At 50.4% G+C, this 25,558-nt stretch overlaps 2 protein-coding genes across 2 annotated transcripts in view; one reads left to right on the top strand and one right to left on the bottom strand.

The window, feature by feature from the left end:
* Positions 1–16,066, bottom strand: part of MED12L (mediator complex subunit 12L) — a 165,180-nt gene extending 149,114 nt beyond the window's left edge. Inside the window, exons 1-4 of the mRNA XM_067301536.1 lie at positions 15,922–16,066; positions 7,105–7,209; positions 5,027–5,218; positions 3,076–3,235 (exon numbers count right to left, since the gene is read on the bottom strand). Of these exons, the coding sequence (XP_067157637.1) occupies positions 3,076–3,235; positions 5,027–5,218; positions 7,105–7,209; positions 15,922–16,020 (556 nt within the window). The 5' untranslated portion in view covers positions 16,021–16,066. The remainder of the gene's footprint in view (positions 1–3,075; positions 3,236–5,026; positions 5,219–7,104; positions 7,210–15,921) is intronic.
* A 3,409-nt stretch (positions 16,067–19,475) lies between these two features.
* CLRN1 (clarin 1) lies at positions 19,476–23,004 on the top strand. The gene is made up of 3 exons (XM_067302166.1): positions 19,476–19,734; positions 21,850–22,029; positions 22,672–23,004. The coding sequence occupies exons 1-3, from the start codon at positions 19,476–19,478 to the stop codon at positions 22,935–22,937; spliced, it is 705 nt and encodes a 234-aa protein (XP_067158267.1). The 3' UTR covers positions 22,938–23,004.
* The last annotated feature ends 2,554 nt before the right edge of the window (positions 23,005–25,558 follow it).

The following is a 25,558-nucleotide window of genomic DNA, read 5'->3' as shown; positions in this document are numbered from 1 at the left end:
AACACGCAGTCTACTGGCATAAGCAATAAGAGGTGCAATGGTATTATGAAGTCAAAAGTTACCCAAAAGTTACCCAACTGTTTAAACTAAACTCACACTCTGTCACAAAATCTAAAAAACTGTTAAATCCGAAAAAGATTCAGAGTCTCATCCTCACCATGACAACTCATGTTGCGATAAAAAGATCAGAGCATCTAGTTCACTCTGTAGGCAAACCACCGCATACTTAAAAACCTTAGTGAAACTAAGAGCTTTGTATCATTTTCCAAGTACAAAACAGATTTTAAAACCTACAAAAATCTGCAAGAAATTTCCAAATGAATTCAGTTGACAGATACAAGGACCTCCATTTTCCTTGACAAAAGCACTGGCACCTCAGTCCAGCTCTGAGAAGACCTGCAGTTTCCCCAACCGTCACCAAAACCCTCTGTGATGTGGAGCTAGTTCTTAGACTGGAGCTGAGGTGCAATTTGATGGTGCACACCTACCCTCCAGCTGTACCCAGAACTTGCTGTGTTCAGCAGAGAGTCAGATGAAATTAAGGCTCTCAAAGGAAATGTGGGCTGGAAGATATTCTGATAATTACTTTACCTCAAATATTTATGATCCCTCAGCAGGCAGTCCTCCAAAGACATGATTTTCAGTCAAACAAGATATGAATGCAAATTCAAGACTCATCTCGTCACACACTTCAGCCTTGCTGTCAGCTACAATGGGTTAACATAAAAGACTGCTCTCTAGAGCAGGGTTACCAGGGACACTTCTCAGTGTTGAGTGTTTACTAAAAAATTACAATCTGATTTTTTTTCCCCCAGGAGAGACTCAGAGAAAACAAATAATGATTGAGCTAAAGAAAACATGTTTATGCAACAAGACTCAGCAACGTGATGTTAAAGAAGTTGTACTAGTGAGCAACAGCTAGAATAAACATAAATCAATCAGTAATAACCAGTCACAAAGAAGCGCCAACAGAGCCTTGTTGCACAATGCCTTAGGTGCCCTGGTTGGTACAGTGTCCAGGCCTCCTGCGATCCTGCAGCCCTCCTGCCCCCAGCTCCGCTCCCTCCCACGCTGGCCACCGCAGCAGGGTTCCCACCGCTGCTCCCACGCTGCTCCCTTCTGCCCTGGCACCTGCACCTCGACACTGTTTCCTCCCGGGTTCGGGCAGGAAGCCACTGCCACCGCTGCGAGACTCACCTCTTCTTCTCCCCCCTTATCCTACCCCTGGTTTTGTAGTTTTCGTTTTATAAACTAGACATAAACACAAGACTTTATGCATAACAGTACAGACAATTTTTACTTAAATACCCAGTAAATATTACTCATTCTCAAGCCCATACAAAGCTTCATGATCAGTCAGAGTGGTGCAACACGTGCCTGATTAAGCACACCCCAACCAACCAACAGCATCATAGCCATGAACAACTGGCAGGGAGTTCGGGGGGCTCCCGATGAGAAGTGGACAAGACTAGGAAAAACTACGTTGGAAATCACCTTTATCATCTGCATCCATCACCACCTTTGTGCTGGGGAGGACACTCGCTGGGGACCCATCGCTGCTGTGCTGGGTGGCCACAGGAGAGAAGCCCCCTTTTGCCTTCCTCTCTCTCTTCTCCCTGTAGAGTTACCTCCAGGAAAAATCAAAGCTGATGTCCGCCATCAGCTACAGACCCACAAATTAAGCTTTGAGGGTGTGAGCCTGTCTCAGCATCCCTTGTGCCTTTGTAACACCAAAATACCATGGAATCTGTATATGCCACGTTTGTAATAGACAAAATACTGAATAACAAAAATGCAACTGTTGTATTCTGCATCCTGCCTGCAAAGCCAAACTCTCTCATTACCACCAGTCTGGTGCACAGCTACAGAAAGTCTAGCACAAAATAGCTTTCATCCTCTTCAATTTAAAAATTGCACTAAGCAAGTAACCTAGACACAGCAGACACTGTTACGTGAAAACAAAGAGTATTTTACCTTGGCAAAAATGAAAATACACTAAGAACAGAGGCAAGAGTGGCTATAAGAGTTGCCTGCGCACTAAATACAGCAGGAGTGCTACCATTCACCGCATAGCTGTTCCCTCTCCTGCAAAGGCTGTAACGATTCAATTGAGGATTCATGCAACCCAGTACTCAACCACACTAAAACATGCACAAGGGCCTGAAGTACAGCTACACAAGCAAGCAGGCAATTCTCTTTTTCAAACCATAATTTTTAAAAAATAATTTGAAAACTATAACCAAGGAACAAACATAACATTTTTGCTAGAAAATGCAAAATACACTTTTGGGGCCTTCATTTGAAGATGAAAGCAAAAATGAGGGTTGCAAGCCTACGAATAAAAAACAAAGCAAGTTTTGAAAGAAACAACAGAATGGTTTGGCAGGAACAAGCAGAAGTTTCTCAGAGCAGCACAGGGATGCTGCTAAACAGTGGTGAAATTGTCTGTTCTAAGTACATTTATCTTGAGGACAAACAAGGAAAAAATTCATTCCAGATAACTGAAGAACTGTATATAGTGTATGTAAATTGTGAGAATAAAACTACAACTTTGGTAACAGTTACAGTACCTTTGGTCCTTTAGAGGCATTCACTGCTCGGCCTGCTAGGCTAATGCCAGAAAGCATCATTTAACACTAGTACTTAAAAAATACATTGCCACCTATGTTCAAATAAATATGCTTGAAATTCACATTTCATTTCGGGCTTTCCATATTAGCAGTTCAATTCCTGGGTAACATTTATCTTCGCAAACTGTTTGCCACTCCTGCCAACCCCCCAGAGACCAGTGTTGGTGTCTAAGACACAGCACTGTCAACTCCTCAGATACAGCGCCTGGAGACTGGGGGAGGAATCAGCTGGGAGGAGAACAAGCCAACACAGCAGAGCAGTATTATACTGCATGGCTCTTTGTACTCTTTGACATAGGTTTTTAAGAGAAACAGATCAAAAATTTTTCATTCCCCTTCCCATTACAGTGATTCCTCACTGGACACTTCAAAAAACCAAAGACATGAATGAGTGCAGCAGACCCCTTTAGCTGTTACTGTGCATTTATACATTTGAGTTATTTACCGATATTTGGATCAGTAGCCTGGCGTTTCTTGATTTTAGCTTCAGAAATAGCAGCATAGTAGGCACATGTCATCTTAATCAGCCACGCCGCTCGCAGCAGTGGCACAGAATATTTTGCTAAGTAAGCAAAAACATCTTCTTTTTTACTGAGAATAGGAACCTGAAACGAAAGAGGAAGCAAGTGAGATAGCGCACACAGTCCCAACAGCACCTGACATCTATAGGTTGCCTCTGCCTACGTGCTGCCATCAGCAGTTCCATAAGCCCACCTATTTTTTAAAAAAAGTATACATAATCAAAGAAATCCCTCTAGTGCTTCTATTTATAAAGTTTGCCTTTAAGAAAGCTGAGGGAAGCTTTAGTTGGTGACATGCTAGCCACAGCAAAGATTCTGTTTAATCGGTGTTGCAGGTGGCTCCACTGGTGGCAAAATAGTGCCTGTTCTTCACTGACTGCAGGGCCACCGACCAAAACTGGTGAAACTTGTACCTTCTGTTATTTTGACCCAAGACCATTTGTACTCACTAGTTTTGGAACAGAAGTTCCCCGTTTAAATTTAATTCATACACACAGTAACTCACAGATCACTGGAAGATTAGCTGCTCGCATGCAAAGCTTCAGGAAGGAAAGGCAAGAATTGCAGCAGCTTTGTTACTGCGTTTTAGGTTCCTCCTTGGATGAGTTTTAATGACCACATGAGCTTTTATCCTGTTCTGCTGTTCTTAATTGATAGCATACAGGATCTCAAAAAGACAGCTCAAAATGGACTTTTCCAGTTATACAAAGATTGCCACAAAGCAGCATAAATTCATCTCCTTAACTGGAAACTTAAACTATAAGGTAAGTAGTAAGAGTGTTTAAAGACTATTAACAATAGATATCAACATCAGACAGATTTAAACGTGAAGAACATGCAAAGGGGTTGGAGTTAACATGCCGGTTCTCTTAAGAATGCATCAGCTTCCAACTATTTCCTAGTGAGATACGGGAATTTCTGTAAAGCAGACATTTGTTTGAGAAAGAGACCCTTGAAGTGTGCAGGCAAAGAATCTGGCTGTCGGCAAGTTAAATGCACCTAAGCTGGAATACAGCTGTTTAAAAGACCCTTTTACTGCTCAGCTCCGAAGCTCCACTTTGCTCAGGTAGCACCCTCGCAGACGGACAACCTGCCACACAGCAGCCGCTGCCTCCAGTGCCGTCCACCTCCAGCACGAGCAGAAAGGGAACAGCTGAGAGGGGACTGCAGCAGGTCCCGGCTCCGTGGTGCCTCACGCAGGAGGCAGCATTAGCCGCCCGGGCAGCCCTGCTCAGCACCGGCAGGCCACAGCTTTCACAGGGTTTAGGCACTCGGGGCCAAGGGTGGAAGAGGCATTGCTTTGTTGGAGTTGTTTTGGTTTTGTTTTTTAAACCCAAACCAACTCTGAAAATCACTTACACATCACTAGCAGTATAAGCACACACGGTTAGGATCCCCAGGTTCAGACTAAATTTCTGAATCTAAACTTTTCTGAGGAATGGCAGTATGCAGGGACAAGAAATAGAACCTTAAGAGATTAACGCTATTCTTTTTGAAGTTAATGGCAAAATCTCATTATTTCACAGAAGCTCTAATCACAAGTCTCATAAGTTACCCGTTATCCTAACCTCAGTAAAAAGGTGCACCCCCAACAGCCACATTTCATTTATACATAGTTATTGGTTTCTGTCTGTATACCTATCATACCACTTTCAATTTTCAAGAAGCTAATTTGAGGGCTAACATTTTACTTTTTTTATTTATATATGCGCACACACACGCGCACACACACGCTTTATATAGGTATTTATACTTTTTAACAGATACAGCTTAAGCTCTAGGCATTTACCTTGATACTTATGAATACTGCCCTACTCTTAGCCCAATTCAGTACAATCCAAAATCCAAGAAAGAGGGGAAGGAGTGTTTTAATACCTTTTTTGCTAAAATGGTCAGTGGTTTATTTCCAGCTAAATCTGTGAACCAGTTGTGAATTGCACTCTGAGACCGAGCAGTAACCAGCCAGTAGTTGTCTTTGGCATTTACTTGTGGCTTCTTCTTTCCTGTGTCCTGGAAAGTGTTAAGTTTTAGCTTTTCCGCTAATATGCTGCTAAAGTAAGCGCCAATCTGGTGGAAAAAGCAAAACATATGACAACCCAGTAAGCAATCATCTATTGTACATTAATCCACAAAGGATTTCCATCTGAATAGATGTAGTCATCACTCTAGCCTAGGCTATCAGTTTAATAAGATTAATTCCCTGCAGCCAGGAGATAGAGATTCCTGATGCTAAGCGTCAGTGCAACGTTACTGCACTATTACAGAAGCTGCAGGTCAGCAAAACCAACCCAAAGCGAAGACCAGGCCTCAGAGACAGTGGAGACGCAGCAGAGATGCACGTGCTTATAGTGATTTCACCACAAGTCCCCAGGCCACATCACCCCAGCAGACAAGTACCTCAGGTTTAGGCCCCCATTCAGTATAACCTGAGAGTGGCTTGGAACATTCCTCTTTCAACATTTTATCATATCATCAACCACGTATATACATGTTTTTCACTTCTTTTTAGACCCAAACTACACTGTCACAAGAACTGCATTCATTGCCTTTCCATCAACAGTTACAGCAGGCAAAACTTCACAGTTCTGGATAAGCAAATAAGTGTTTTGATTCCACTGAAAGCATTTCTGCTACTACTTGATATCTTCAGAAGAATGTTATAAGACTTGCTTCCCCAGCACTTTCAATCCCAAAACAGCAGAAGAGAGCCTAATAAGTTTTATTTATTGTGCAAGTTTATTTATATAATCAAAATTACTAAAGTAGAAATTACTTTTAAGCCTGTCAGTAAGAATAAAATGGTTGATTTTCTAATAAAAATATCCATAGTTAGCAAATTTTAAAATTTAACAAAGTTTAAAAGATACTGAATTCACTTTGATAATTCTACACTTAAATCTTTGAAATGACTCCAAGCACTTCCTTGTCATTATTTTACAACTTGTCATTTTCAAATAGTTATGTTCTTTTTCACTGTACAATAATAGTCAAAACAAGATAATTAAAAGGTAAGCAAGAAAGTGTCTGCAGGTGGCAGTTCTAGAAAGCAAAAATCAGAAGAATGCAACAGAAAAGCCTTTAACATTTCAACAACAGTAACCATATCATTTACTTCTACATTTCGTTCTCATTTCAGATTTATGCTTTGCTAAAATAAAAAAATCTGTGAAAATAAATCCACATTTTTCCAGAAAGTCATAAAATGTTATACATTCAAAAAGTCAAAAAACAGAAAATTACTTTGTCTAAAAAAGCTTTGATAAACTTCTTTCTCTCCCAAAACTATTTCTTCCTGTTTTCCCAAAAGGAAAAAAAAATGACAGTAGAAGAATCCAGGTAGACACCTCAAATAAATATTTTCTTTTTCCAAACAGCTACAGTTTTCAATCTGGAGGATGACTTTCATTGCTCTTTTCTATTTGTATTCTTTGAATCCCCCTCTCCCCCCCCCCCAAAAAAAAAAAACACACAGGAAAGTTGAGTTTCCCTTAAAAAAATCCAGGAATATATTTCCAATAGAACTGGACCAAACAGTAACTGGTTTCTCCCAGTAGAAAACAACCTGATGAAACAGATGCAAGATGAAAGTAAGTTAAAAATTCATAAACACCAGGGACTTTCAGGAAAAGAGTCACTGCTGCCTTTGCAGGGGAAGCAAACAAAAGAAAAGGAACAAAAATCAGTCTCTCTTCCACAGTGAAGTGTGCTAGTTACCTTTAGTTCCCAGTATCCGTGTTTTCCTCTGAAGACAGATGACACCAGCCAGCAGAGATAGCTCAACATTATTGTATTAGTTCTAGAATTAGCTTTGATATGAAGACTTACAACTAGAAAGCAAAGCAGCCAACAACAAAGTGCAATCATCACCAGCTCACCAGAAGTTGTCCTCATGGAGAAAAGAACATTGACACTGATTTAAATGAGTACCCTCAGACTGACAAGTCCTGTCTTACCTTTGAGGCATTAATGACAATATTTCTGGCAGATCCATGCTCATCTCCAGAGAAAGCAGGTTGATTACTGAAGCCTTGCTTTACATTCACCGCAGTAAGTTCATCCTGCAAAGAGTGTTTTAAGTGCAAAAAATGAAATGACAATTTAAGAAGTCGCATCATTCTGAGAAACATGTTTCTATTAAAAAACTGTGTAATTGCTAGTATGACACACCCTGCACTCTTGAACAATCACTGAAACGCTCTGCACGTTCACGGGATTTCAGCGGAGGGCAGTGAAGGGCCTCTCCCGCTCTCCACCACAGACTTTGAGGCCGTGGCCCAACAAGGAGGCCAGTGGTAGGCACCCCAGGTCTGAGGGCCAGGACTGGTCCGCGGTCCGAGGAAACTCCTGCCCTGCTGGTGCCCCGGGCCCGCCCCGACCTTTCTGCTCCTCTCCAGGACTCTCCGGCACGTTGCCTCCCCAAGGGGCCAGCGCGCAGGCAGACCTGCCCAGGGCAGGGACCACATTTCTGGGTGAACATGTTCATGTATGTTCTTTTCCCAAAATGCACCACGTCACAGGAAAAAGGCTGCCCTCATTTTCAGCACCCATCACCAACACTGGCACATGACCACACTTAAAGGACTCATCACCAGTGGAATAGCAGGAGCACTTTTGAATGTGAACATCATTGATGAAAATAAAATCTATCCAGATTTTTGCTGTCCACTAACACACTTTTCACTTTGTTCATAGGGATCTAATTTTTCCAGCCATTTAGACATGTGGCCTGAGCTCACTGCAAACTGCACCGCTCCGCGGCAGACGGCCGTTGCACACCCCGCGTCCCTTCCCCATATGGCGAAGGAGACACCGGCAGCCGACGCGGGGAGGAGATGCAATTCCAGATACTACAGCACAGCCAGGCTCACAAGCGCAGCGTCTGTGGGAGGAGGTACACCACACAGAATCTGCTTAGCTGTGAAACTGAATTCAGAGACAGACATCTAGCTTTTTTAATGCCACCAGTTTGTAGCACTGCTTGCACGGGTGCCTGCCCACTGACAGGAGCCAGGGGTACCCTTTTCACATCGTATAACCAACGAAAGCACACAGCGCAGTAGAAACAAGTATTCTCTAGATTCTTTTTGCAAAGCACATTCCAAGTTTTATGCCTCTTCCTAAGGAAAAAAGGAAAAGGATAAAAAAAACAAGCTAAAATAGCACTAAAATAAGCATACTTAAAAAAAATCTAGAATTAAGGAGCTATATAGCAACTCTTTAGAGGCCATGTAATTGTGTTCAATATTTACGTTCACACCTTCTCCTTCACAAGCTGCAAGACCATTGCGTGGTCCTTTCCCCAACTATTTCTTGTTCTAAGCAGCAGCATGTTTCCTGAAATGATCAGTGGCTGTAAATTTTCTGAAGGTGTTTAGGTTTTACACTGGCCATGTTTCAGTGGATACACTTAGGATCTTAAAAAATGTTCAGCTTTCTAATGCTAAACTACCAGCTGAACTGGTAAAAAGCTCATCCTCTCTTTTCCTCCATCTTTACATGCTCTTGCTGGGGCAGCTGAACATAAAGCAAGGCGACGTGAGAACAAATAAAACTGAACTGTGGTAAAGAACACCAGTTGCACCCCTGTCCCAACACAGGGCGATTAATGGTCAGAGTCAAAACTCAGCCAACATCGTATCTTGCATTGCAGTTGAAAAAGGGGAACAAAGGGAAAAGAAATAAACCAGTGAACCTGAGAGAGTCTTAGCCTGCCAGCAGGAAAGACTCCCACATCTGGAAACTCTCTCCCTGCTTGCAGAGCCTGGGTTAGAAGAACTGCCAGAAGGCATCATTCGGTGATCGCGGGCACGCGGGGAAGGAGGCAGTGGAGCGGCAGAAGCGAAGGCGAGACCGCACCAGGGATGTGGGGCTCGCTCCGAGCAGGCCTGCACCCAGCTCAGAGCTGCGTGCTCACACCGAGCGGTCGCCCCTGGGAAGGGGCAGCGCAGGGCGACGCAGCCTCCTTCGCACTGTGCGATGCCTGTGCCGAGTCAGGAGCTGCTGCTGAGCTCTGCCTAGCGCCAGGGGTCGTAAAAGCAGGAGAGAGAAACCACACCAGCCAGTATGCAGTGCACAGATCTCACACACAAGGCAGCTGCTGCAAGTCACATTCAGTGTACGACACGCGCAGCAGGCACATATCACAACCTCGCACCAAAAGTTAAAACAGTTTCTGGGTTACAATATGACAAAAACTTTTCTGCACCGCTGTTCTGTCAAAGTTTAAAATGCTATTTCAGTCTGTGGCCCAACAACTACCACTTGACACTACCCACTGTAATAACAGAAGGTTTTTAGAAAAATCAATTTTAATTAAACATTTGTCCCTGTTGCAGCTCAGCCCACTTCCTCTGGAATTACTTTTGCAGTGGAAGTATTACTAATCTCCCACCACACTATCAATACGCCCTCGCTTTGCTGCATACCAGTATTTAGGCAAGCTTAGCTAGTTCATGTTTCTGCAGCAGGAAAATGGAAAACACCCAGAGGTCAGCCAGCACTCGGTGCAGACACATACCCAATCTTCACACACACAGCGCGTAACCTGCTAGGCAAGTCCCACTTTCACCCCATCCTTCCCACTCCTTATCTGCAAAGTTAATACTCTTCCACAGAGGCTGTGCAGTTTACTCACACTCTCAAGGTCAGAGGTTTACCAAGGCCAGATGAACGGGAAACTTGGGTTTTTCTCTTAATCTGTCTGTAAACGAAAGGTATAGATCTCCCTCAGTAACTTACCACTTAAGGTACTTTACACAAGCTCAACCTGGGGTCCACGGACTAGCGGTAGGAGGTAAGATATTGGAACAATCCCAAGATGACCATGAAATAACCTATGAAAACAAAAAGTGACCAACATGCAAGCAAACAAACAAAACAGGAGAAAATAAAATGAAGAGCTATGTCTGGCTGGAAATGAAAACTATTGCAGGAAGACTTTATGAGGTGGTCCCAGGATTACATAATTTACAGAAAGAGGACTACCTGGTACTTGGACTAAGAAAACCTAAGAAAACATTGTTTTGCACACCAAACGCATCCCAGACTCTCCTTTCTTTGTCTGCACAAATAAAATTGGGTGATGAATTTGTCAAGAAATACCAGCGATATCTGGTGGAAACATGAGATCAATTTGATGATCTAACAGCCTGTTCATGTCTTAAGCCTCAGAAAATAAACAAGTTCTTTGACAGGGGAAAAAAAAAAAAGATTTATTTTAAGAACTGATAAATAACTAAGAATTGCATAACTTTACTAGATTTCATTACTAGTTTTGGACAACATGTTCTCCCAAAAACAGTTACCTGGAAACTTCCAGGTTGGTTTATTCTCTTCTGCTTTGCAAAGCGTGTTGCTTTTCAGTATTTCTGCAAAGTTTGTGAATAACACAGAAGACAGCACAGTATTTAGGAGAACTCTAAGCTTTCTAGGGTTTATGAAGTTAGCAAACCTCATTTAAATTTTAAATTACACCACCCAGAAGTGCTGGAACACTCCTCCACCTACACCATCCCCAAGACATCTATGAAAACATAGATGAAGGCAGAGAGAAAACTGATCAAATGGATTATAGGTAAATAAATAAAAGGTAAATGGCAAATAGATGGAAATGCATGTTACTGTTAGTGCTGTTTCCACGGATGACCCCACTTTTATCTTTAAAATTCTCTTTTGAAAAAAAGCTGTTTAGATATCATTATATTGAAAGTAACTAAGAACCGTGTGTTGCACTACTGTATCTACCGTCACTGTAGGAACAAGGATGGATGGACTGACAATACAAACACAACAGTGTTTTGGTTTTGTTTGGCTCAGATTATTAGCTCAGATTTCTCCCTGCCTCCAGTAGTAGTTCAGACAAATAAACTTTAAATGTAGAGCTTAACTAAATTCAGAGGAAATCTGGAGTAAATTTGAAATTCCATTTGTGACATCGCTAAACCTAAGGGAAACAGTTTAATTTCTCAAGTTTACACTGCCATGTTAAACATTTCCCCACAACTATAGAGACTAAAATCAGCCCCATGACAGGTCATTGTCACTACAGTCAGTCCTACCATGCTCACTGAATTCAAACACTTGCATACATGTAACCAAATACCATCTGGAAATAAAAATTAAGAGAAGAGGTATGTCATCTGTGAACACACCATGTAGAGACACCTTTTCAAACAAGCAGTAAGAGTTCAGGTGGATGCTCACAGGAGCACTAATTAAGTCACACCTATGCCAGCTCCATTAAGGGCTCAGGGTCCTTTTCTACGAGCACAGCCATCCCAGAAGAGGAAAAGCATTCCAGACAAACAAGTAACAACACGGGCAGAGCTCAGCTGTGCCATACTAAATGCATCAGGGATAAGGCAGCTGTCACTTGGCTCGATTCGCAAGCCCTTTCCTGGCGACAAGCACAGGAGCGCTGCCGCTGCTGCCACTTACCAAGTGATGCACTCTGCGACACAGCGCGCGATCCTGCGGGCTCCTGCAGGGACATCAAGCTCCTTTCAAAATGTCAAGCAGGGCCCTAAGTGAGCCCAATCAAGCTTTAAAATCCTTTGCAAGTTTAAATAGCCAGCTGAATATCCAGGCCCGAGGTGTGTTAACTAGCTTCACAAATAAATTGTTTCACATGGGATATTTAAGACCCATCTATATATTTGCAGCACACCATTTGTTGAGTATTTGTGAACGCAACATGTACAGATACCTTTGCAGAAACAAATCCTAACAAGTTCAGGACAACGTTCACAAGAGATGAACACCTTCAGCTCCCACCTCTGCAAGAAGTCAGACCCCAACTTAAATCTGTGTCCACTATTTCACTCCGTTGCAGTTGCAACTCCTGCAAAGCATGTTCAGAGGAGTCCACCCTTAGGATGCTAAAGCAGGGCACTAACCTGGCCTGCTTTAATCAGGGCACTCAAATCTAGACAGAGAACAAACAAATCAACTATTATGAGCAAACACTGGAGGATTATTGTTGGGCATTCTGGACTGCATAATTCCATATTAAATTGTTTTTAAATAAATAGGAAAAAGTTTTTCCAACTTGAACGTTCGTTACCGCAGTAACACTTGGTTACTGCAGCACCAGGTCAGTAAGACAAAAGCAGAAAGAGAATGATATATAAAGGTTTTGAAAAACTAGGAACTGGCCAGTTTATTCTGACATCTAACTGATCAAGTGGACAATGCATGGAGCTATACTGAGCACTACTTAATGGTCAGAACCAGGGATTTTTAGTATATATGTATTTTTTCCCCCTAATCTCAAAAATTTCCTTCAGAAGAGAATTTAGATGTAGCTCATATTAAACTGAGGAAAGCAACAAAACAGATCATCTTAACTAACTCATTTCTTTCAGATCCTCTCACATAGTGCACCTTCTGCTTCACATCTCTTTATTAAGGCAGGACATCTACTTGTAGCAGCTTGGAGCAACAGCAGTTAGAGGCACAATACGCCTTAGTTTGGACACCCAAGCCCCCTGCCAGTAAGGTCCAGGTTTTTAACCTGTGTTACAACATCTCTGGCACAGATCTTCCATTCAAACTAGGCTTATACTACTTAATGTTAGGTTTGTTTCAAACTACGAGATCAAAAAATAACTACCTAAAAGAAATAAGAGCATAAAATACTGTGTCAGTTACAGATTAATAAACAAACTTCTGCATAAGGAAGAGACGAGAGGAATCATGTTATTACAGTCATAGGAGAATTATCCATTCTGAATAAATGATTTAGAGCCCACAAATGAGGATTAGCCATACAGAATGGCCAAGACAGGCAAAACCAAGTTTTACAGAGATCAGGAAGGTCACTTACTGGCCACATTATAAACAGATACCAAGAACAAGAAGGAAGATTGTTCTCTTACAATTCTGTAGGGCCTGGAAATAGGTATATTCCCAGCCCACATAAGGGGGACAACACTGGAGAGGCTGCTCTCACATACATTTCAATTGCTTTACCCATCCTACAGGTGAGAAGATGGTCTTAATTACTGGTGATGTTAGATGTCAGAGAACTGCAATGCAGGAGAGTCATACCCTGCGTACTTAGCGTGGAGAAGGCAATGAAATTCCTTTCATCTGAAGGCTATTTCTCAGCACAAAATGATGTTGATCATGCTTTCTTGTGCTTTGAAACTGAGTCCAACTGAAAGGATTACTCATGTGAGTAAAGTTATCAGGATCTGGCCCTGATGAGATGATACACTAAGTATTTATATCTTTGGCTTGTAATAATCACAATTTGCATTATATCTTATCAGTGTTAGGGAGATGATAATTTAGAGCACAGGAAGCATTAGAAGAAAAGCAGGTTCTTATGTTTGCCTTCAAATGTTCCTGCCAGGGTAGGATTTCCAAACTTACTTTTTGCTCCCAAATTCAACAGCAGAGATTGCTACTATACAGAGAAATTACGCGCAAAGCACTGTCCAAAGTTCAAAGAAAACACATTACAGGAAAACAAAGAAAGTTAATTCCTTCTAATCTCTCTTTCAGAGCAGCACCAGGTGCTAAAAGCAGCCCCAGCAGGTAATAGGTGATATGCAACTTGAAGGCCTCCCTTCAGCTGCCCCTTATTTTTGCAAGGAACTCTGCACAACACAGTACACGCCAGTGCTCAGGGGCTAAGCATTACTTCCAAGCTTTTTATTACCAGACCTTGCAAAGAATTCAGATTTTGAGCTGGACTCCAAAGAGCTCATGTGAATAGGAGTTGCCTGTTTGGAGCATGAGAACTCAAAGCCCATGGAGGTACTAGCTCTTAGCAGCACAGAAATTTGGAAAAGCACCGGACAACGGTCGGTAACACCAGCCTCAGCAGAGGCACTTGACAGCCCCTTCCTACCTCTACTGGAACCCGTAACTCCGGGTTTGTCACCTTTTTGAAGTGACAGGTGGACTTCACCAACACAAAGGCTGGAATGACACATTTCTGTATGCTGTAAAAGCTCAGCATAACATACACAAACACACAAAATGAAGACCTTTTCCCCTAAGCCACATTTCAATCAATTACCTTATAACAAATAACAATAAGCCTGTTGCAGTTATTCTCTACTCACTAATGCACCCATGCAATATATTTTAAATATTAACCATCTGGGCACTTACCACTTCCATTCTTATTGTAACTGACTACATATTTATAAATGTGTCTGCAAGAATCAATCCACCACCTAACTAAAAATAAGTAACAGTCCAGAGCTAAAAATTCATCTGCATACATTGTCATAGCTCAGTTCAGATGCTGTTTTGCAAGCCTGGTCAAGATCCCTTGGAAAAAAAAATGCAAAAATATTTCTAGTTACTGTAATCAAGTTTATTTATAAGTACAACAGGAACAGTGGCAAAGGATGGAAAGACAGAAAGAGGCAAGGGTTCAAAAAATTCAGGGAAATGGCCCAAAGAATTAATAACAGACTAGGATACAGATCTTTTCTTGTGTATTAGCCCAAATCACTCTCAACTAGCAGTGACCAACAGTTAGTCCCCGATGAGCACTTGCCAGCCTATAACGGCCACAAACACGTAACAAAATTAGCCTTAACTGGCATCCTTTCTGAAAGCCTCAACAACCAGACAACCAACCAGGGAGAGCGAAGCGCTGCTGCCCGACCCTCCTCACTCTGTTTGCCCACAGGACCCGTCACCCCGATGACTTGGGCGAGAAGTCCCAACTCCCTGGGATGAAGGATGGCCAGAAACACCAGAAGAACGGGATGTCCAAAAACCACCACCGGGGAGCGGGGGTGTCCGCTGTGCACGGCAACGCGTGCAAAGGGGAGCGGAGAGCGCGGCAGGTGAGGCAGGCCTCGGAGGAGATCCCCGCTGGCCTCCCTGGGAGCATCCCAGTCGCAAAGCCCTTGGAGAGGCTCTTCCAGCCCCTCCGCCGGGGAAGGTGGAGGTACAGGAGCAAGGTGGGAGGCTGGGGTGCGGGGAGAACACCGCAGCTGACCCCGCGGCGTCACGGGACGTGCCGGCCAAGACGCGCGACCAGCCCCACCTGCGCTCTCGCCCAGCACCAGCACGGGTGGATTGGGGGCAGCAGCCCGGAGCACAGGGGCCACAGCCTGGTGTGAGCACCCGTGGTGGCCCCGCTGCCTCCACCTGGGGCTTCAGGAGACGTTCCCCAACCTCCGCTTCAGCCACAGGCCACGCTCGCAGACGGGCAACGTGCGGCGGCAGGCGGGAAGACACGCAGGCCTTCACCGGCCGGCAGCGCCCTCGGGGGGCAGCAGCACCCCCCGGGGGGGAGGGGCTGCCTGCGGGGGAACCGCCACGGCCGAGCCCCCTCACAGGCGACACCCCTCATCTCGGGGTCTCCTCAGGAGCGAGCGCCCCTCGCGGGGGGCAGCTCCCGCGCAGGGTCTCCTCAGGAGCGAGGTCTCCCCTCAGGAGCCGGGTCTCCTCAGGAGCGGGGGTCTCCCCTCAGGAGCCGGGGTCTCCTCAGGAGCGAGGTCTCCCCTCAGGAGCCGGGGTCTCCTCAGGAGCGGGGGGTCTCCCCTCAGGAGGAGGTGTCTCCCCTCAGGAGCCGGGGTCTCCCGGGGCAGCCCCGCGGCCGGGTCCCCCTCAGGCGCGGGAGGCCCCTGCACCGGGCGTCGCGGGCCGGTCCCGGTCCCAGTCCCGCCGCCCCCGCCGCGGCCGCCCCACCCCCGCCGCAGGAATCGCAAGTCAGCGGGGCCCCGACGCCGACGCCGACGCCGCCGCCGCGCGAAGTTGGCGGGAGCGCGGCCGCGCCGGGCCGGGGCCCCGGGCCTCACCTCCTTCTGCCGCGGGTCCTGCGGGTAGACGTCGGGCGGCCCCAGGCGCGGCCGCTTGAGCGGGCGCTGCTCATAGCTGAGGAGCCCGAAGGCGGCCATGATCGCTCATGTTCGCCGGCGCAGCGGCGGCGGCAGCGCCAGGGAGCGGCACCGGGCGGCGCGGCCCCCGCAGCCCCGCGCCGCGCCGCGCCGGGGCGGGCCGAGCCGAGCCGAGCCGAGCGGGGCCGGGCGCGGGGGCGGGGGCGGAGGCGGGCGCGGGGCCGGGGCCAGGGCCGGGACAGCCCCGCCGCGGGGAGGGGCGGGGGGGAGGGGGCGCGGGCAGCCGCAGAGCGCCGCGCGCGGGGCTCCGGCCGCAGGGGGCGGGCGAGGGGGGCGGGTGCTGACGGCGCCTCCCGCCGGCTGTGCGTGGCGCAGCACCGCGCGGCCGCCCCGCCCCGGCGGTAAGCGGGCGCCGGGCGGGGCGGGGTGACAGGCCACGCCCCCGAGCCCCGGCCACGCCCCCGCCCCTCGGCCACGCCCCGCCGCGGGTCTTCGGTGGCGCTGCCGCCCGCGACCGGCCGTGACCGGCCCGCGCCGCCCCGCGCCGCCGATCGCTCTGCTTGTACAGTTTAATCTCCGCCGCTTTTTGCTACTGAATTACTTTCCGTGCTTTAGCCCGTGTTGGTCACCAGAGGCCAAGGACCAGCCAGGCTTTGCCGCTCTAATGCCTGTTTCTGAGACGCCTTCCTTAGCAGGTGTGTCAGGCTCTGTGTCCGAACCGAGCGTACGCTCCCTGTCTCCACCGGCAGCTGAAAAATGCTTTCGGGGTAAATGCTGTTACGCAGAACAACTAGATCAGTGCTGTGATCCCTGCCCTCAGCAAGATTAACATTGTGCATATTTCAATATCATGTCGTTCCATTCCTGGAGCTGCGTCAGATGCATCCTCACGCGTCTGAGCACGTGCGCACGGTGCTCGACGCCTTCGGCCACGCGAGCGCGTGCCGGCTCACGGTGCGTTTCCGCCTCCGTGGCCAGACTGCTCGACTGTGCCCACACGCTACAGCCAAAAATAGAGGGCGGCTTCCGAAAATATCGTGTCACTCACTGTTAACGTGCTTTTGTCAGGGACGTGTCTCGCTTTAACGTTCGTGGGTCCGTGCCGGTGCGGCGAGCAGCACCGCTGGTCTGCACCCCGGCAGACAACCGGACAGATTTAATGGACGAAACTGAAAAATAGGGTGTCCGCCTCGCTGCGGTGCTTGCCAGGACCAAGTCAATTCGGGGCGCCTGAACGCCACCAAAAGCGACGTGGTTTCCGAGTCCATCCGTGCAGGCACTGTTCCCCTGTCCGTGCTTCGCGTTACATATTTACCCCCGGGCATCGCAGACCGGGCCATAGGTGTCTGCGCGGGAGCGAAAGGAGGGTCTTCTCCCCACTCCTCACATCGTGGCCTTTGCCCTCATCGGAAACACCCCATTCGGCACGTTTTTCGCGGCGTGTGCTCGCTGCGCTCCCCTGCGGAGCCCCCCGGCTACGTGGGTGCACGAACGCCGCGTTTATCCGGTGAGTTTCTGCTGGCCGCAGGGCCGTCACTCAGCCCCACCACGCGCTGCCTGCGCGGCCGCGCACGGCCAAGCCCCGCTGCGTTATCTATCACGGCGACGGCTGCCCACCCGCCCCGGAGCGGCGCTGTCCTCCCCGGCGGCGCCACGAGGCCGCGGAGCAGAAACCCCCTCTGCGGAGGGCCAGCGCGCCAACGCCACCTCGCCGCTGCTGAAAGCGCGGGAGCAGCATGGTGAACAAGCCGGCACGGCAGGCGTGCGCTAATCGTGAAAAAAAAAATCAATTTTTTTGACTTTTAATTTTTTTTTTACTTTAAACTAGCCTAGGAGGAAAGATGAACAAGTTCTCATTTACTTTACAGATTGTACCTCAGTGACTGCCATCACAAATGTATTTAGTTTACAGGCCAAAAGGAAAATGCGTTTATTAGCAGCACAGGTCCATCCCGGGACCAGGAAAATCCAGCCATGTCCCGCCTGTTATGTCACCGCCAACAGGGACCGTGAAACGTGAAGGCGCCCGGTGGTTTTGTGGCTACGCGCCGCCCCTGGGCCAAGGCGCGAATGCGCTCGCTCCTCCTCGGGCGCCAGCTCCGTGGTGTCGAGAGCAGCAACACAGGGTTCTGGCGACGAGGCGAGCGGTGACGCGCCAGGGCCGGAGGAGCTTCTTCCTACGCCTGTGATACCAACCGCCACAGCGCTCCCATAGCATCCCTCGACTGCTTTTGTTTGGGTTTTACGCTTGGCTTGAACAGCGACTCACATAAGTCCCGCTTCCAGAGTGACATTACCCAAAATGTCTGGAATTTAATGCTTCTGGGGGAAGAAGCAAAGTGCTATTGCTCCCCTTTTTATCCTGTGATCTGGTGCCTCTTCTTTGGCCTTGTCGAGGCAGCGTTCATTGTGGTGGGACTTGCACCATGTGCAATAAAATATTTCCTGTGATTGTCACATACCTCAGCTTCACTTTTGCATCTAATTATCCAAACCAAAAAAAAAATCCACTTTGTTTCATGTGCTCTGCAAGAGGGAAGACGTCTTATAAAAAACTGTCAAAAAGTTCACTGGAGGGGACCTGCTTTCTCCAACTACCAGTCTGTACCACAAGCAGGTGGGAGCTTCTTTCTGTGCACTTCTTTGATAAACACAGTATCCAGGATGCCAGGGAATATTATTTTAACCACCCGGAAAGCAGCCCTGTATTACTGTGCAAAATAAACAAACAGCCCCTGTCACTAGCGCGCTTGGTGTTCGCTGCAGCATTCAGCGGCTGCAATTTAGAAAGCAACGCGTACCATCTGCCAAAATACATCTTAAACTAATTGTTTTCAAACAAGCGCAGCCTGTCCGGAGGGAGGTGGCGGGTCTGGCACGGCCGGTGCTCTCCTGTGGCTGATGTAAGGAAAGGCGATATCAAGACACCATTACAGCTTCTTTAATGAAAAATGATGCTTTGGCGTAACCACATGATATCCACAGACATGTCGCACCGTAGCGTTCGGTCACTTCTTCAGTTAAAGCAATAAATGGTGATAAATGTAGCGTAAGGGGCAGCGCGAGAGAAAACCGGCACACATGAGCAGGAAACAGAGGAGCCGGCCTGAGAATTACTTAGCTGAGAACAACTTTGCTGCTGAGTTAACCAAGGTGACGCTTCCAATTAATAATATTAACATTATGAACTATGCGTACTGCTTTCTGGGTGCTCCCAGAGTGCAAGCGGTGAGGTGTACAACATACACATATATATATATGTATTTATGCCTATATTTGGCTGGGGGCCAGCTCCACGCAGCGGCTCCTGCCGGGGCCGAGGGAGGCAGCTGGAAGCACCTCTGCAGCAGGCGGCCAGCGCCCGTCCCCTTGAGCACCGCCGTTGCATGATGCGGCACCCGGCATCGTTTTACAGCCCGTTTAACCGCGTTAGCGCAGCCACCCGAGCAGCACAGTGGCAGCAGAGGAGCAGCAGCAGCAGCAGCAGGAGGCGGAGGAGGCCGTGCAGCGCGGCGATGGGGAGGCTGCGGCGGCAGCGCCGGGCGCTGCTGTGCGCGGCGGGGCTGCTGAGCCTGGCCGGGGCGCTGGGGGCGGCGGCGGCGCTGGGCGCCCCGCGCTGGGTGCGGGCCGCCCCGCTGTGCCGCACCGGCGCCCTCCTGGTCAACGCCTCCGGCCCTGAGCTCCGGCAGTTCCTGGGCGAGCTGCGCTACGGGCTCTTCCAGGGCCAGCGCCTCCGGCAGTGCGGCCTCGGCGGCCGGCCCCTGCGCTTCGCCTGTGAGTACCCGGCTCGCGCCCCCCGCATGGGCCGCCTGCGTCGCTCACCCGTGCCACCCGCCCGCCTGCATTATTCAGCACGCCGCCAGGCAGCCCGGCGACGGCCCCGCGCTGCCCCCTCGCTCGCGCAGCGCCGAGCAGGCGCAGAGTTTGGCCGCCGGCTGTTAGCACTGGTTTTGTTTTACGTGTGGTATCGATAACCTGCTTATCTCTAGGGATCAGCAGAGCAGTACAGCGATCGAGGCAGCGGGACACCACCATCCGCTGCAGGTTCAGCCACCGGAGCGGCCGCGAAGCGCGGTCCAGAGCCGCCGGCTCAGACCACCCGCGCGGCAGCTCACAGGCATCCGTCACCATGAAGGATGCCAGCGCGGGGCGCGGAAGTGAGCTGCTCCGCGCTGTTTTGCAAAGCGGTGCACCAAACTCGTTCAATACTAAGATTTGCCCTCTCTAACGAAACTCCATCTCCAGCCAATTTACGTCGCCCGCAGGCCTCCTCTGCTGCTTTCCCGGCTGCCCCGGGGTGCCAACACCCTGCCCGCAGGCTGCAGCCAGGTGGGCTTTCGGAGCAGCTGCCTAAAGCCCAAGGAACCGGTTTCCAGCTGCAGGCGAAACCGGTGGGAGCCGCGAACGCCAGAACAGGGAGCAGCCGGCACCAGAAGCTGCGGGGTCCGTGGCAGGGAGGGCTGTGACGTGCAGCCTGGCTTCTGCACGGACGGGGACGAGGCCCGGTGCTCCGCGGCGGCGGGACGGGGGCAGGGACGGCACGGCGGGGTGCACGACGGCGCAGGTCCGCAGAGATAAACCTGTGATGATTTAATACTGACCGTCTCGTATTCCTGAGTATCTCACAGTCCTACGTGCCGGTGAGCCTGGGAGCTGCGCGAGCGCCGCGCAGCGTTTCCTACCAAAAGGTGCTCCGGGTCTAAATGCGCGTGCTCTCCGCGTGGCCGTCCAGGTCCCATTCGCGGTCCCAGGAACCGTGTTCAGACCACCGCGGGGCTTTCGTGCGCGAAACGCGCTCGCCCCAGCACACCCGCCACGGCCGGAGAGCTGTCTGCCTCGTCGCTGCCGCTGATCCTGCCAGCGGCCGGGCAGCGCTCCGTTTTCTAAAGGTCGCCGGCACGCGCACGCGCCCCGCGCTCGCTGTAATGAAGGAGCGCTCGCCTTCCAGGACAGCAGCGCTGCTGCCGTTAGTTACTGCTGATATGTCACCTATAAAATTGTAATGACACGCAAAGAAAGCCCTCTAAATGCAGGTGCCAAGGGAAACGTTCAATGTAAAGCAGCTACATGCTGTCTTAGAATAAGCAATACAAACGTGTATTACTAAATACACAGGTCTGTATTTTCTCCCAAAAGATTAAGTAGTGCAGCAAGAGTTGATGGTATTCCTCGTAGAAACGCTCCATAAATAAGGGCTCGTCAGCGTTTTCGTTGGCTAACTTGGACGGTGCAATGGTGAAACTGTACTTTATAGAGCACTACCAGTAACATTGGCTGCGGTGCCCGGCGCTGCACCCAGGCGGCAGCCGCGAGACCGGATAACTCACAACCGCTCGCTTCGTTAGTTCCCCTTTCGTTCAGTCGCGGGGACAAACCGACCAGAGGCCGCGCTGGCGGCCCTTCCGCACATGCCGCGCTGCCGTGCGCCGGTGGCCCCTTCCCTGGCTGCATCAGCATGCGGGAGGCCTCTGCTCCGCGCGCACTGCAGCCCCGGCTGGCCGCAGCCCGCGGGTCAGGAGCAGCCAAGCGTGCTTGGTGGCTGCTCCTAACGTGTCCGTGGTCACCAGGCAAGCGGGAATGACGAGAAATTGCCTCTCGCATGGAGTGTGATTCACTGTCCTCGCGCTGTTCACGCGCCAGGGCGGCTCCCGCAGCTGGTCGTCCCTCCTGGCCAGTCCGTGCTCGAGCCTCACAAAGTGCTTCTGCCCGCAGGCAGCCCCAAAAATCGGTTGCTAATTACATTTCTGATGACTTAATTTTCATCTCCAGTTGCACGTGCAAGAGCACCGTTCAGAACAGCTAGCAGCGACCACCAGCACAATCCCGGCTGCCCTCTGAAGCAAGACCTTTGCCTGACGCTTATGATCATGTCGAGGTTTTTTGTTTCAGTTTTCCCGGACTTGCTCCAAGTTATCCCTGCGAGCATCCACGTGAGCGTCATCGTCTTCTGCACGGCGCTGGTCGCGGTGGCCCTGGTGGGGACGGGGTTCTTCCTGTACAACGCCTTCGGCAGCCCGTACGAGACGCTGCACGGCCCCGCAGGGCTCTACCTCTGCAGCTTCATCGCCTGTGAGTGCGGCCGGGGCCGGGGCGGCTGCGTGGATTCACTCGGCCCCGGACGGGGTTCGGTCACGCCGTGTGAACGGCCGTGTGACCCGACGGCACGGGTCTGGCCATGGGGCGCTCATCCTGCGCAGGTCTCGGCACTTGCCTGTCCCCGCACCGCACCGGCCCAGCGGGCCACGAGCTCGCCCCGAGGCCCGGGGAGCGCGGGCACGTTGCTGGGCCGGGGCAGCAGCCGCGCTCCCCACCGCGGCTCCCGGGCCCCAGGGCAACTACAAAGGCTCACGGATCTCAGGGGCCTTTGGACCGCAGTCTGGAAGCAAGGAACTGAGCTCCTTCCAGCAGCAAGCGGCAATGCGGAGTGCATCCCCGGCACGGCACATCCCTGGCACGGTGCATCCCCGGCACAGTGCATCCCTGGCATGGCACGTCCCCGGTGCAGTGCATCCCTGGCATGGCACGTCCCCGGCGCGGTGCATCCCCAGTGCGGTGCATCCCCAGCATGGCATGTCCCCAGCATGGCGCGTCCTCGGCACAGTACATCCCTGGCACGGCACATCCCTGGCACGGCATGTCCCCAGCGCATCCCCGCGGAGCAGCTGCGCTGCAGGGAGGCTGCCAGCACCACTCTTTCTTGCTCCATTTCAGGTTCCTGCGGTTGTCTCATCCTGGTCCTCTTCTCGTCGGAGGTGAAGGTCCACCACCTTTCCGAGAAGATTGCGAACTTCAAGGAGGAAAGTTTCACTTTCAAAACTCACAGCGAACAGTTCGACAGTTCCTTCTGGATCATCCTCGTCTGCTCCTTGGTGCATTTCCTGAACGCCATCCTAATACGCTTTGCTGGATTTGAATTTCCTTTTTCAAAACCAAAAGATTCGGGGACAACCACTGGGGCAGCTGACCTGATGTATTAAAACCTGCACACTTCTGAAAACGCTGGAAGCGTTGGGGTTCATCACTACCACATTCAACAACCACCAAGCGTGCTAACTTTTAAATGATCTGTTCTAAAGGTATTTAAAAACAAAAAAAGATTTCAAATAAATATCAGCATGACATATGCAATAAAAGGAAGGAAAAAAGACAAAAAATGAAGGAAAAAAGAAAAGAAATAGAAGCAAAAAATGAAAGGAATAAAAAAGGAAAGAATAAAAGGAATAGAAAAGGAAAGTATAAAAGGGATGAAAAAGGAAGGCAGACGAGCTGTTTAATGATGCCGAGCCCTGAGCGCCCCTGCCACCGCGGACCCGGAGCTGCTCGTGCCAGGGCAGCGATGGCACCCGCGGGGCGGTGGGACGCCCAGGGCCGAGTGCGGGCAGCGCCCGAGCCCAGCCACAGCCCTGGAGCACCCACCACCGCAGTGCGGCCGCGTGATCCGGGGCACCTGCCGCCCCCCATGCTTTCCCCTGGTTTTCATCCTAATTAATATGCATATTCTTCTTAATTAATGTATCTTATTAACATGTAATTTGCATTGCATTTTGTGGTGGTGTTTACTCTGCAGCAAATACTGAGCACCGACATTTCCTTCCTCCTGTCCCTGAGGCCGCCCGGCGTCGCAGCCTGGCCGCGGCTTCGGGAACCGGCAGCGCCACAGCCCTGCGCGTGCGAGCGCCAGGCCGGCTCCTCACCCGTCCTGCGGCCCTGCGGCGGGGGATTTCACGCGGGGGGGTTGGTAAAGGAGGCGACCGCGCTGCCGCACGCCGGGACGTCGACAGGGCGAGAGGCTGGCGCCGAGGGGCGGCGATGTCCCGCGGCCCCGGCTCCTCCGCCGCGCGGCCCCCAACGGCCGAAACAGCGGGGAAAGCCCGCGAGAGCTCTGCGGGGGGCACGGCGAGCCCCGCTCCACGCCGCCGCGCGTCCCCGCGGGCCCTGCCACAGCCGAGCCCGGCTGCTCCTGCCCCTGCCCCTGCCGGAGCCCGCGGGAACGCCCGGAGCCAGGTCGGTCTCCTTTTTCCTTAAGGGAGCAGCCGTGCCCTTCACGTTTTTCGGTTTGTGCTTTGCGCTCCCTTTTCAGCTTGGCCATGGGTACCACTGCTCACCAGGTGACCATTCCTCTAAGCAGGACATTTTGCATTCGCCCGCTGGGTTTTGCGGCTGTTTCACCAGGTTTTCCTGCAGGAGGGATCACAATCCGGGCGCGCAGCGCTGCGGGCGGCCTCCGCACGGATTGACCCCTTGGGCTCTTCCGGCAGAAACACAGATTCTCCTCAGTCATTTCCAAGGAACGTCGTCTTAACCTGAGTCCCAGTAGCAGAATAGCCCAACATGAATTAAACTTTCTGTCTAAAAGCAACGATTTCCATGGTCACCTGTAGAGCGCAGGGAAGTCACGGGAAGGAGGGCTGGGAGAGGGGAGCGGCGGGACGGGAACCTGCCCCCCGAGGCGACGGGGCCCAGACCGGGCGCCTCCGCGCCGGCCACCAGCTCCTGCGGGAGATGTTTGTACGAGGGGTCAGAAGACCCAAGCCGAGCACGCGAGTGCGGATCCCTCAGTTTAATGCAAACGCGTCCTTTAGACGCAGAGCCCCGCTTACCATCAGCTCCAAATAACCCGCCTGACCCCGCTCCGGGGGCCACGTGCGTGAACCCTGCACGCCGGCGGCACGCTAGCCCGCTCGCTCGGTGCACCGAGCCCCGGTGCACGCTCCGCGCGCACTCCTCAACGGCCAGCGTGGCCACCAAAAACGGGAACTGGGAAAGGAGCCGCCGCTGCCGCAGGCAAGGGGCCGGGGCCGCATCCCGTCCGCCACAGCTGCCAGCCCCAGAAACCTCTGCTTGTGTTGGAAACCAGCAGGAAATAAACCCAGGGACAAGATTTGCCAGCAATTGCCAGCACTTCTGCGTTAGGTAGAAGCCAAAGGACTTGTGCCACGATCTCGGCGTGACTCCGTGCTCCTGCTGCGCTCGGGAGCCCAACCACGCAGCTCTTCAGTCACTTTAAGGGTTGCGCGTTCCCTGCTTCCATCCTTTCTCTTGGGTATTTCCTTTCCATTTCCTTTGCCTTGCTCCGTTCAAGCCGTCCCTTCTGCTTTCTTTCTCCTCTAACAACCTCATAGAGAAGTTGTCGCCTCTTACGCATGGATTCCCCTTTTCCACGCATCTGGATTTCAGTTTTCTGTTCATTTACCCTCTTCTGCTTCTCTAGGTCCGCTCCTCCCGATTTCTCGTCCAGCCCCATCCTAGGCAGTGTCTCTCACTGGACTGGGAGATTCTGCTGCTTCCATTTCTGACAACCTGCCCCGCTTCTCTTTAAAGACCCGTTTTCTCCACGACGCTCGTTGTACAAGACTTCAAACCGCAGTCATAATCCACAATTTTCCTGAGAAAAGTTCCAACAATACTCACTGTGAAAACACTAAAATCTTCCTCTAGTTGAGTTGCATCTTTTGAAACGGGCTTTTCCTTATTTTACTTAACTTAAATGCCCATTCTTAGGAAAGGCTAATGTGGAAATGCAACTGTCGAAGCGACAAATGCAGATCTCCTAGCCATGTTTTAAGGAAAAAAGATACTCATATGTTACAACTTTTGT

The sequence above is a fragment of the Apteryx mantelli genome, chromosome 9, assembly GCF_036417845.1.
Source record: "Apteryx mantelli isolate bAptMan1 chromosome 9, bAptMan1.hap1, whole genome shotgun sequence".
NCBI lineage: Eukaryota > Metazoa > Chordata > Aves > Apterygiformes > Apterygidae > Apteryx > Apteryx mantelli.
Note: the sequence above shows the minus strand (reverse complement) of the source record. Positions and strands in the feature narration are given on the sequence as shown.